Consider the following 13106-nt stretch of genomic DNA (forward strand, 5'->3'; position numbering starts at 1 on the left):
AGTCTAGTATTTTTTTTCCTTCAATTTTTTATATGTTTTTTGTTTGCATTTTTTTTTTTGTATTCTTTAATTTTTATTTATTTATTTGTCTGGTGTATCCCGAAAATTGAGTTGCTCCACGTCATTTAAGGTTTTGTTTTTCTTAATCAATACTAATATTTTTATTTTGGCTGGTACTTTTTTGTGATAATTTTAACTGATTTGTATGTGTTTAGATGTAAGGTTTGTTAAAATTAATTAAAAAATAATAATTTTGTTAAAACTAAATTGTAATTAAGGTGATTTGTGTTTTCGATTAAAAGAGTGTTAGTGAGATTCACAAAAATAGACGGAGTTAAGCTTGTTCATGATTATGAAGATGCAAAGGCTGCTAGTCAAATATTTCCTATTCGCAACAGTGATCTAAGTTTAATCAAGTGGGAAGCTTCGCCTATGGGATGTGTTAAGTTGAATATAGATGGAGCAAGAGACAAAAATGACATTTTTGGTTGTGGAGGAATTATAAGAGGTAATGAGGAGGAGTGGTTTGGAGGCTTCTCAAAATCTATTGGATTGGTGCAGTGTTTATATTGCGGAGTTTGTGGGGCGTGTTTGAGGGTCTTCAACTGGCAAATAGGCTTGGATTCAAATATATAATTACTGAGATTGACTCTCAACAAGTGGTTAAGAATATCCAATCTAATACTCCCAGTAGCATTATGGGCAGAAACCTGATGTTCAAAATCAAGGCTTTAAATTGTCAAGACAAGTAAATTATTCTTCACCACATTTATCATGAAGCAAACATGTGTGCACATATGTGTTATCAAAGCATGAAATCTTGCATCTAGAAACAATGTGTGTTTTTGAAGCTTGTCCTACTTTCGTTAATCGCCTGTTAGATAATGATCTGTTTGGAAATCCAGTTCCCCGATTAATCTCGTTGTAGTTTTCTCTCCTGGATTTCGACCCTCCTTGTAATAAAAAAGATAGATGGAGTTAGACATAAAACAATTCTTGATTGTATAAGCGTTCAAGTGAATATTTTTGCCATTATAGAAATGCAAATGCATCAATTATTCATTGACCACATGGTTGTGGGTTTCCATATGCATGAATAATGGCTTAAATAACTCCATGAAAATGATGCACAATTTAGTAAAGGCTATATTGTTAATTTCGGATAGCGGCGCGACGCAGTCAACCCCAAAATGGGAGCGACGCAGAAGCGAGAACTGATGCGGGCGTTTTTTTAGCAACGCGGACACTAAAAAAATAAATATTTTAATAGCATTTATATATTATTTTTTATTTTTAGAGGATTAACTATGTATTTATAAAAAAAACCAATAAGAAGATTAACTATTATGGTGTGATGTATATGGTGGTATATAGATTTCTTTGACTTTTCAACCCCTTCTCACCTTACTTAGTAATTAAATATTTTCCTCCCCACGTCATCTTTTCTTCTTCCTCTTCTCACTTCATCTTTTCTTCTTCTATCTCCCCACCGACTGACCACTTCATCTATTCTTTTCTTTCCCCACCGACTCCCCACGTCATCTCTTTTTCTTCCTCTCCCCACTTCATCTCTTCTTCTTCTTTCTTCCCACTTCACTCGTTCCTGAGCCCCCACTTCATCTCTTCTTCTTCTTCTTCTTCTTCTTCTTCTTCTTCTTCTTCTTCTTCTTCTTCTTCTTCTCTCTTCCCACTTCACTCGTTCCTGAGCCGCTAAAAGAAAACAATTGATTTTTTTTACGGTTAGAATTGCGTCAACAGTAAAAGCGAAGCTTTGGGCCGCACGCGACCCACTCCGCGACGCACAATTGCGTCCGCTTTGGAGCGCTCCACCTTGTTGTGCCGAATCGGTACAACCGAAAGCGGTGATGCCAGATTTTCCGCACCACACCGCTTTATCGTCTGCTCCAGCCGCTTTTAACAACATAGAGTAAATGATCTAAGTTTTATTGGACCTTTGATCATGTGGAATGTGGAATATATGATGCTTTGAAAACAAATTTGTTTTCGATATTAGTAATAGATGACAAGATTGTTAAATGTCGTGTATATTTGATTTAGTTTTTGAGAGAGGCAAAAGCAATTCTAAAGGTGTAGAATTGATTTTGAAATAATTTTGAGATGTTTGTGTAGCAACCGGCTTAAAATATGAGAGTCGCCACCATTAATTTTTATCCTAAGGAAAGGGAAGATAATGGATAACCCGAATCATTTAGAGATTCTAAGTTCGTAAGTCAATTAGATGGAGAAAAGGTGTTAGGCACCCTTCATCTCCTTTGTATTCAAGGGCCCCCTTTAAGTTTAGGTTTAATTATAAGTTTTAATTCAAATGATTAAACGATAGAGACGTATAGTCGATAATCAATTATTTGAAGATACGGTAAATGTAAATTCACCTATATCTTAATATTTGTAAAACAAAAGTGTTGGTTTATTGATATTTTTAAGTTTTGGGAGTCGCCTTGATTTTTAAGCCGTATGCCTACGTATCTCCTTATGAAGAATCATAGTCCAATTGTAGTTTGTAATTAATTGGTTAGTTGTTTTTTATGGATTATGTAAATATTTTAAAAATCTTCTTTGAATCTTGTCTGAATTAAAAAGGTAACGTAGTTGTAGACGCTGTTCATAATCATAATTGATTTAAAAAACATATCCACAATCCTTTTCTTGAAATAAAATTGAATTTGATTTAGGTTAATATAAAAAAGATTTAAATGGGTTAGATATTTTAGTACATAATATAATTATATAAAAAGAATTTAAATAAGATTAATAAAAGCATTTAAACATAAATTAGAAGTTTTTAGAAATAATAAGAAAGTTAATAAATTGTTGTAAAACATGATATTTATTTAATTATTATAAATCTATTATTATAACAATAATAAGCATACTATTTCTAAATATATCATTTATTCACAAAAATAGTTATTTTGTAGGTAAGATGGACAAAATAAAAATAAAAACTAGCGAATAAATTAATTTAACCATATAAATTTATTAACTAAATTAAATTAAGCATTTATTTTATTACTTTATCTCACGTTGCCTCTAGGTGAAATCTACAAAACATAAAATTTCCTATCACCTCCTTCAACTATTTAATTGCAATCACATTCTTTTCTCCCCCATTCTTTTGTGAAATAACTATTGCTATAACATGAAAAAAAAACCATGCCAATGAGTGACATCTAGCTAACTAAATGCTAAAATACCGACACAAATGAATTTTATAAACATTCACTTTATACCAAACAAAATTTTATTCATTTTCTTGACATGTTTTTAATCATATCATAATGGTTGAAATTACACCAAGAAAATATGTTAATGGTTAAAAGGGCATGTGAGGACTACACCAATAAACTTGCCATGAAAAGTATGTGGCACACCAACCGAATTGCTTCCTACATATACATGAAAAGCTAGTTGGTTTGATGCAGTTGACTCAACTCAAAACATTTAAACTTTATACTTTATTCCACATTTTGCTTCAAACTTGTTATTTTTCTGATACCATGGAAATTGGGATAGAGGATGAGATTGTGGACATGTCAATGCCACCTCCATTAAATGGTTCCATGAACATAGCAAGGAACAATGATTTTGGTCACAACAAGGAGTTTATGTCTAGGGATGCTTACCTTAGGAATAGATACTCAGAGATTGATATAGAAGTTGAAGATTCAAGTTCTAACCAAAATGGCCCCCTCCCCATATTTCTAAAGGTACTATAGTATAGAATGTCTTTATTCTATTGCTTCAAATGTGCATTTTCTTTCGCAAATATTAAGGGTGTTCGCTGTGCAATTTGAATCTGTTTCATTGAATATCTTATGTATCTGGTTTAAAAATGGATCAGATACATTAATTATTCAATAAACTTGAAAAAATAATATTTGCTTATGACAGTGATCAGAGTAGTATTTGTTTATCATCTGGTTCAACCTTGTAGTGATTGAAACAAGTTAGTGACACTTATATTCTCATTACCATGCAGTTTGAGGATGTAGAGTTTAAGGTGAAAAACACACAATTAGGCTCTAATAACCCTGTGAAAGCAATGGTAACAAAGGTATCTACACAGCACACTGTTGAACAAGATAAATACAAGAGAATTTTGAAGGGCATTACTGGAAGCATTGGCCCTGGTGAAATTCTTGCTCTGATGGGTCCTTCTGGCAGTGGAAAAACAACACTTTTGAGAGTTATTGGAGGAAGATTGCTTGATAATGTAAAAGGAAAAATAACTTATAATGATGTTAAATATACTCCGGCCGTCAAGAGAAGGTTAAGTGGTTACCTAGCTTCATATATAGACGAATTTGAATTGCATACGGTCAAAAATAACACGCATTCACGCGTCAGTACATCACTAGTCGTTGGAACGAGATTGGATGGTCCAAATTTTGTCCAATCTCTATATAACGACCACTGATATGCTGACTGCGTGAATGCAAAGTAAATCTTGAATCATCTAAGTTATGTAACACATTCATGTGCTAATGATTTTATTTTATTAATAGGATTGGTTTTGTGACACAAGAGGATATACTTTTCCCGCAATTAACCGTTGAAGAAACATTAGTCTTTTCAGCATTCTTAAGGTTACCAACCAATATGAACAAACAACAAAAATATGCAAAAGTGGAAACAACCGTGAAGGAGTTAGGCCTTGAAAGGTAAGTTTTTATATCTATGACATTCTAAAATATAGATAAGAAAATTAACTAAAAGTTATTTCAAAATCCTAAACCGTAAACCCTAAACAATTCTCTTGCGTAACCATAGATGTCGCCACACGAAAATAGGTGGAGGGTTTCTCAAAGGCATATCAGGAGGAGAAAGGAAAAGAACAAGCATAGGCTATGAAATTCTTGTTGATCCTTCATTGTTGTTGCTTGATGAACCAACTTCAGGTCTTGATTCTACATCAGCAAACAAACTCCTTGTCACACTTCAAGGACTTGCTAAGGTTTCTATGATTAAGTTTAATCATGTTACATTATGTAGTATACCTTGAATTTAGAACATATGGTGAAAAAGTTTCATTTGATTTACCTATAGGCTGGAAGGACTATAATCACAACAATACATCAGCCATCGAGCAGAATCTTTCACATGTTTGACAAACTTCTTTTGATATCGGAAGGATATCCGATTTACTATGGAACCGCTAGAGAAACAATGGAGTACTTTTCGTCGTTGAGGTTCAGCCCTGAAATAGCAATGAATCCTGCAGAATTCTTGCTTGACATGGCAACCGGACAAGTGGATGGCATAAGTGTCCCAACAGATATTTTTGATGATCAAGAATCTGCTCATGACTCTTCAAAAGCTGTTATTAATGTACGAATTCCTTCCTCTCACACACACAATTCGAACCATGTCTGGTACAATCATTATGGTAATCTGAAATTCCGCTAAAATGATTGTACCAAACATGGTACAAATTTATCTATATCTACATTACATACTCTATTTGTTTCCGATCTTATGAATTGTTTCTTTCTTGTATTAGTATCTACAACACAAGTACAAAACTCTTCTAGAGCCAAAAGAAAAACAGAACCATAGAGGAGTAACCACACCAGAACATCTTCAAGTAGCAATTCAGGTTAAGAAAGAGTGGACATTGAGTTGGTTCGACCAATTCGCGATTCTTTCAAGGAGAACATTTAGATCAAGATGCAAAGACTATTTCGACAAGTTAAGACTAGTTCAAGCACTCGGAGTAGCTCTTTTGTTGGGACTACTTTGGTGGAAATCTTCAACAAGCACTGAAGCTCAACTTAGAGATCAGGTACTTTGGTCGAAATCTTCATCCAACTCAATGTAAAATCAAATTATTTTTCGTATTAATTATAAGTTATTTTCATAAGTTATCACAAACAGTTTCCGAAACTGTCTCACAAGTGTTTATGTCAGTAGATAAACTTAAATAAGTCCGTCCATACAGACTCTGAGATTCTAATTAAGCAAATAACTATCGGTATTGCAGGTTGGTTTAGCATTCTACATCTGTATATTCTGGACATCTTCATGCATTTTCGGAGCAGTCTATGTGTTTCCATTTGAAAAATACTACTTGATAAAAGAAAGAAAAGCCGACATGTATAGATTAAGCGTATACTATGTATGCAGCACTCTATGTGACATGGTAGCACATGTTTTGTATCCAACTTTTTTCATGATCATTGTCTACTTCATGGCTGGATTTAAGAGAACCGTCGCTTGCTTCTTCCTCACATTGTTCGTCGTTCTACTAATCGCTATAACAAGTCAAGTAAGTTATACATATCTCAATGCTTAACTACAAGTTTGAATTTAACTTCTATATATATAACTTTGTTACTAGGGTGCTGGAGAATTGTTTGGAGCAGCGGTTATGAGTATTAAAAGAGCAGGAATGGCTGCTTCTTTGATACTGATGTTGTTTCTCCTTACTGGTGGCTACTATGTCCAGCATATACCGAAGTTCATGCAATGGTTGAAGTATCTTTCATTCATGTACTATGGTTTTAGGCTTCTTCTAAAAGTGCAATATTCAGGAGATGAGTTGTATGATTGTGGAAGCAAAGGAGGGTGTAGACCTTTGCAGAGTTCACCAACATTTGCTACTGTGAACTTGAGAGGTGGTTTGAAAGAAGTTTGGATTATGTTAGCTATGGCTATGTGTTTTCGTTTGTTGGCTTATTTATGTCTTCGTAGAAAAATTGATGTTTGAAGGAGAAAGTTGTTGTTAGTTGTTATGTGAAGATGATGAATTTGGTGATTGAGAGGTTAATGAGAGGTGTATCATGTATGGGAATGACCCAGTTGGAGGTGAGTGGGTGCAATCAATAACTTTTATTAAGATGTACTTTTAAATTGGACTTGTATTCTTTTATAAATGGAAAAATTGATAAGTTTACCACTGGAAAAAAAAGTTTTAGAAATTAACATCAAAACCAGACATTGGCCTCAAGATTTAGAAATGCTAGAGTGTATGTTAAATAAAACAGTGTACTAATCTTTCTATAATTTTTTCTAAGATAATTGAAGGATGCAATTAGTGATGATGATCATCACCATGTCCATAAGGAGCTATGCCAGGCCATACCACTCTGAGCTATAGCATCATTCTATAAATTTGACTATCCAAAAATACTCCAAATAGTTTACCAGAATTTAATTTAAGTTTGTATGTTCTAACTGTCACAATTGATTCATGGAAAACTGGATGCACGCGACAGTTTTAATTTTGAAGCAATCACAATACTGTTTGAGACATTAAGGACCAATAATTTTCGGTAAAGCCTTTGAACATTTGTTGCATTACAAGCTTCTAAAAAAAATACAAATAAGATAAAGTTTTTAGCTACATAAATTTAAACCCACAGGATTGCTACTAGTACCAACATGAAGCCTTTGACACACCAGAATAATTTGAGTTTTCTTCATTACATGACAAGTCTTGTAAGCCATTTTCATAAAGATTTTCTTCGAGAAATCAAGCCTACACGACAAACTCATTTATGACGACAACCAGATGCCATATCCAAACATACAAATTTGATGTTATTAGAAAACACAAAATTCTACGTGACTGAAACAGTTGTTTCCAAATTTAAAATAGGTTAGAAATCTGGTATGATAATCCTGGATATCTTCGAAGAATCGTGTTCGTTCACTTTCTGAACAAAGTATTTCGACCCTATTCTTGTCTGGGTTCACGAAATCTTTGCAGGGATAATTCTCGAAGAGCAATCTGTTTCTGACAATAGAGAACAGATCAGGAATGTAGAGGAAGTATGTTTTTCGTATCCGAAACCGAGGCCAAATGACTCCTTATATAGGAGATCAACAATAGAAACCGAAGTGACACACCTGTTCGGTAAAAACAGTTATGTTGGTTGGGAAACGACACACCAGTTCGGTAAAACGGTTATGTCGGTTGGGCTAGGGTGCAACTATTCAAACGAATTTTTCGAACGGGGCGCTGCCCCTGTTTACGGTGATTTCCGGTAAACAACCGCTAGTCTTCCAAACTATAATAAATATGATTTGGTTACTCGCAGGATCGACTAGATTGATCCTAGGACATAGTCAAAAAGATTGTTATTGATGGTCATTCGAACCATATCTATGATTCATCTTGTCAATAAGAATTACTTCGAACGAAACAAACAAAATTAGCAATCACTTCGTTATACACGTGAGTATAACTTCAGCGAAAGGTAAGTCAAGATAAAATATGAGATGAAACTGTAAAAGTGCAAAAATCTTAAAGTGCAGAAATGTTAAATACTTCAAAGATAAATGACATGAAAATAATGAGTACAAAAAACGTAAATGGCAAGAAGTAAACGAAATGCAATAATATTGAAAGATACTTGAAAATAAAGGGAAAATACACATGTATTAAAATGGTGGTGTCATACGTACATTTCTCAGCGAACTCTTTCTCTTTAACACTTGATACTTGAGTATTATGTGAGTGATTTGTACAAAATGAACACACTGAATCCTAACATTAGAACCCTTATTTATACTAGTTTCGACCTTAACGGTCCTACGCTAATCTAATGCCCCGTTTCTCATGAGAATCCTCGGAAAGCCATCTGTCTCTGGACAGTTATGAAAACTTCTTCAAATTTCAAATCCTCCCGCCTGAATCCTCCTTCGACGCGTGGCAATATAACTTAACATTAAAATACCACGGAAATACACTAAGCATCAGTACTTAACATATTTCGTAAAATTTGTCTAAGTCTTGAAGATATACACTCCTACTAGCTTCAGCATTCACTATCTCCGTTATGACTTAAAAACTCTTCATCCTCGAAACATGGCCATCAGGAGCCATATTACCTTCAAAGACGGTCATCCGGAACCATCCTCCCTCGAGTCTTCACCCTTCGAAGGATCATATTTGCAAAACGAAATCTTCAGCTAACAAATTGCCCCCAATAAATGTCTGTTTTGAAAAACAAGAGAAATAGGCGTTTCTTGTTGTAATAAGATTTCGTTTTTAGAGTTCCAAGATCATTGACTGACGTCATAATCATTGATGACCCTATTTCCAAAACGTCTTGTCATTTTCAAAGATGTCTACTCATAACTTACATTCCCACGTTCTGGTCTTACTTTCTGATCATTACTCCTATATACTAGGAGTAAAGCTAATAACTATTCGACCGCCGTTGGATGAAATCAACGCCTGCCGCGTGTCTCTTGGTTTTTACCCAAAAGATTTGAAAGGGTTTCCGTTAGACCTTTAAATACCGAAACTTTAACCTTCACATAACTTTCACCTCTTATTTCCTTATTTCTCCACAGAAAAGAACACTCCTGATTATATTCAAAACCCATTCCAAAAAATCAAACTTACTCATGGCGTCTTCCTCAAATGTTCTTCAACCAGCTCTGAAACTTCAACAATCTACACAGATGGGGGATCAAGAGTGCGTACCAAACCCAAATTCTGCGGAAGTGCGCGCCATTTACGCTTCTCAGGTAATCATCCCTTTTGAACTTTCTGGAAAAACTCATGCTTTCATGGGTCCGTTACCAGGAGAAACTAACCCTTCTCTGAATAAATTCTTTCCTGCTTATTATAAAACTAGGCCGTTAGTTAGTAAGAACAAAATAGATGAAGATGGCCGTCCTATTTCAGCAAAGCCTGATGATACGGAAAAATCTTCGACCGAAAACCCTTCAGCCCTAGAGAAAATTAGGTTAGACTATGTAACCAATTTTGTGAAAGTTTTTAGGTCAATTCCCTTAGCAAAAGACCCTGAACTATACTATGCCTGGTTGGCAAGAGTAGAGAAACACAAGGCTGCTTTCTGGAAAGAACTGGGCATTTATGATTTAATCCAACTGTCCAAGACTGGTTTAGAATACAACCAAACCATGTTAGTTGCGTCAGTTTATTTTTGGGATGCTTCCCACAACACTTTCCATCTTCCATGTGGAATGGTCACCCCCACGCTTTTCGACATAGCTGCCATTACGGGGCTTCGACCAACTGGAGAACCCTTCGACCCCAACGTCATGGACACTGATACTATTAACTTCAATGAAGCAACTGTTACTTATACTGCATTCATTCAACAGTATCATGACGAAAATAATGAGGTAGTCTCAGACGAAGAGCACATTGCTTTCTTAGCCTTATGGCTTTCGAGGTGCGTCTTCTGTTCTAGGTCCATACAAGTAGCAAAAAGATATCTCTGTATGGCTAATCAACTCCATGCCGGAACAAAACTAAACCTGAGCCAGTTAATTCTAGGGTTTCTCTACGAGAACCTAGGTGAAGCAACAGACCTTGTAAAGAATTATAAAATAGGTTCTTTGCTTTTCGCTGGCCCCTTCTGGCTGCTACAACTATGGCTCAATGCTACTTTCGAGACTCAGCTCCCATTTCTAGGTGTTGTGAACGAAGAAGATCCAGATATTAAAAATCGAACTGTAGAAGGAACCAGGTTGGCTTCGCTAACTCCAAAAGAAGAGACTGGTAAACTTCGTGAGCATTTTCTAGCATATATCATGATGTTTGCTCGGTGTCATCAATTCAGCCCTTCGATGGCTCCGTTCGTAAACAGGACAGTGGGTCCCGAATGGTTCACTCGAAAGTTTCCACCAACATCTCAAGATCAAGAGACTGAATCCATGACTATTTGGGGAGCTTTCCTTACCCCAAGATTATTCTATCACCGTCTTCGCCCCTCCAAAAGCCAATATGTTCTCCTCTGCTACCAACCAAATCTGGTTTCGAGACAATTTGGACTGGTTCAAATAAAACCCAAGTGTCTATACGAGAAAAGGAACCACATGTGTTTGCACACTTTATATCTGACTGAAGAAGAATGTGAGTCAAAAATTGCTAGATATGCTGATGTGACCAATCTTTCGCCTATCCCTTTCAATCCCGTATTTTACTCTACTCCAGATTTTCAACAATGGTGGACGGACTATTACACCACGCAAATCTTTGACGCCGAGAGCCTTACTCGCGAACTAACTGAAGCTTTTGCTGATGTGCAGGAAAATTTTCAAAAAGGTACTTCGACTCATATTAAAGAAATACAAGCCTTTCAAAAGTTCTTTGAAACCATTTACAGGCCTGATGACCTTAGTCGGACCGTTCGTGAAGCTGCAGTCACTTTGCGCGAAAAGTTTTCTGCTAAACTGGATAAGTTGAAACTGCCCTCGTCTGTTCGACCAGAACTGCGTTATGAAGTGGCTTTCAAACTTAATCCTCCAAAATTCCCTCCACTGCCAAGCGCTGATTTTGGTGTGGCTTTAAGCCCTCCTTTCCCAGACTGGTTCGTGTGTGGGAATGCTTTTAAAATTCTTCAGGAAAGTACTAAAAAACGCGCTGAACGAGTGGTCTCGACTAAGCATACCCTGGATACTTTCAAAGGACATCTCCATATAGATCTTGAACATGTTCGTATCTTGACTCCAATATCTGAAGGTTTGGATTCAGACAAAATCCTTTGACTAACGTTCCTTTTCTGCTGAAATACTAATTCCAGTTCCAACTACAGCTGTCGCTCGAAGGAGAAAGATTAAACAGCTCCCTGCGCAGAAAGCTTCTGAAGTTTCGCAGAGCAACAAGCCCAGTGAGAGTGACTCTTTCACTGCTGACAAGAAAACCACGGTATGTACATACTTTATCTTTCATTTGTATGTTATATGAATCATCCTTACCTTACCCAATTTATATTTTCAGAGTTCGAAGCCTCCACCACATTCGAAGCGAAAAACCTCTCCAGTAGTTGTCTCAGATGAGGATGACAAATCTCCACCTCGAACCAGACAAGCCCAAAAGAAAAAGCAGAAGGCCGCTACTCCTTCAAGAAAAGAAAAGGGATATGGGTCTTCGAAACTTACTTCACCGGGTGACAAGGTATCTTCTGAAGAATCACCTTTGAAAGGTGGTAGTAACGCTTTTGTTGTCGAGAGCCACAATTCGAGCCCAGATAACATCCTAACTAAGGTATTTGGATTTCCCGACCTGCTCATCTTTATAAATTTTTAACTTAAAATAATTAAGTTAACGTTTTACCTTATGATTGTAGGATGATGTTGGCACAGCCACTTCCGACCTCAAATCCTTCACTCTTAATATTGATCTTGATAAACTCCAAGGTAAATGCATATTCTTTTTACAGCGAAGAAATTTCTTGCAACTTTCCTTACCATGACATGTTCTAATTATTCCATGCAGGTAAATCTCATGTGCTTTCACCAGTGATTGAAGACGCTCAACCTCTTGCGACTATCATTCCTAGTACAGTAGTCGAAGGGAGCCATTCAACTGATGATTCTCCACCTACCCACAAGAGCGAAAAAGCAGACCAACAATGTTCAGGTAGCAACAATGCAGCTGGTCATCCAACTGGTAGTGAGGACACTTTATCTGAACAAGATGTCATGGAAGAAACCTCCAAATTAACCACAGTAGTTTCTCACGAAACCACAACTTTTGGGACCATAGTTTCTCCTGAAACTACTTCGACTCCTGCCCCAACAAAGCCTACTCCTTCAGAATTGGAGCAGCTTAAACAAACCGATCCTCTCAGCTTCCTCAAGGCTATGATGGATATTGATAATACTTCACCTTCTGAGCTCGAAACTTCTCCAGCTGTACAACCAGAATCTGGTAATAAAGAGGATACTTCTGTCCTTCTTCATCAGATAAAGGAAAAGTTCTTCGAAACCAACCTCGTTGAAACTCTTAGCAAGGATCCTATCAAAAGTCACAACTTGAATCAACTTCTGAAAAAGGTGGATCTACTCCTAGTTTCGAAAGAAGTCTTAGAGGTGATTGTTTTGCTGGGTTCCCTGATCGAACAACTCCAGACCAATATTCTTCGAAAACACAATGTCGACGAACAGCTGACTGCGAAAATGGCCTCTCATAATTCTTCATGGAAATCTGCTATTGATGCAACCAAACAGGGTGAAGCCCTTAAGCTTAAATATTCGAAGAACCAGGAAGCATATGACGAATGTGAGAAGAGCATCAACTCCTGGAAGCAAGAGATAAAACTGCTCGAAGAGAAGATAAAGGAGGCTGAATCTCGTAAGGCAACTTTTCAACAATCCAGTGA

General features: G+C 36.3%; 1 protein-coding gene across 1 annotated transcript; it reads left to right on the forward strand.

Moving 5' to 3' along the window:
• The first annotated feature begins 3518 nt into the window (after positions 1 to 3518).
• On the forward strand, positions 3519 to 6727 carry LOC131656551 (ABC transporter G family member 26-like). The gene is made up of 8 exons (XM_058926246.1): positions 3519 to 3728; positions 4001 to 4290; positions 4527 to 4682; positions 4792 to 4975; positions 5068 to 5349; positions 5522 to 5803; positions 6002 to 6286; positions 6359 to 6727. Exons 1-8 carry the CDS (start codon positions 3519 to 3521, stop codon positions 6725 to 6727), a joined length of 2058 nt encoding a protein of 685 aa, XP_058782229.1.
• Positions 6728 to 13106: the final 6379 nt, after the last annotated feature.

This window comes from Vicia villosa, linkage group LG3, assembly GCF_029867415.1.
Source record: "Vicia villosa cultivar HV-30 ecotype Madison, WI linkage group LG3, Vvil1.0, whole genome shotgun sequence".
Taxonomy (NCBI): Eukaryota; Viridiplantae; Streptophyta; class Magnoliopsida; order Fabales; family Fabaceae; genus Vicia; species Vicia villosa.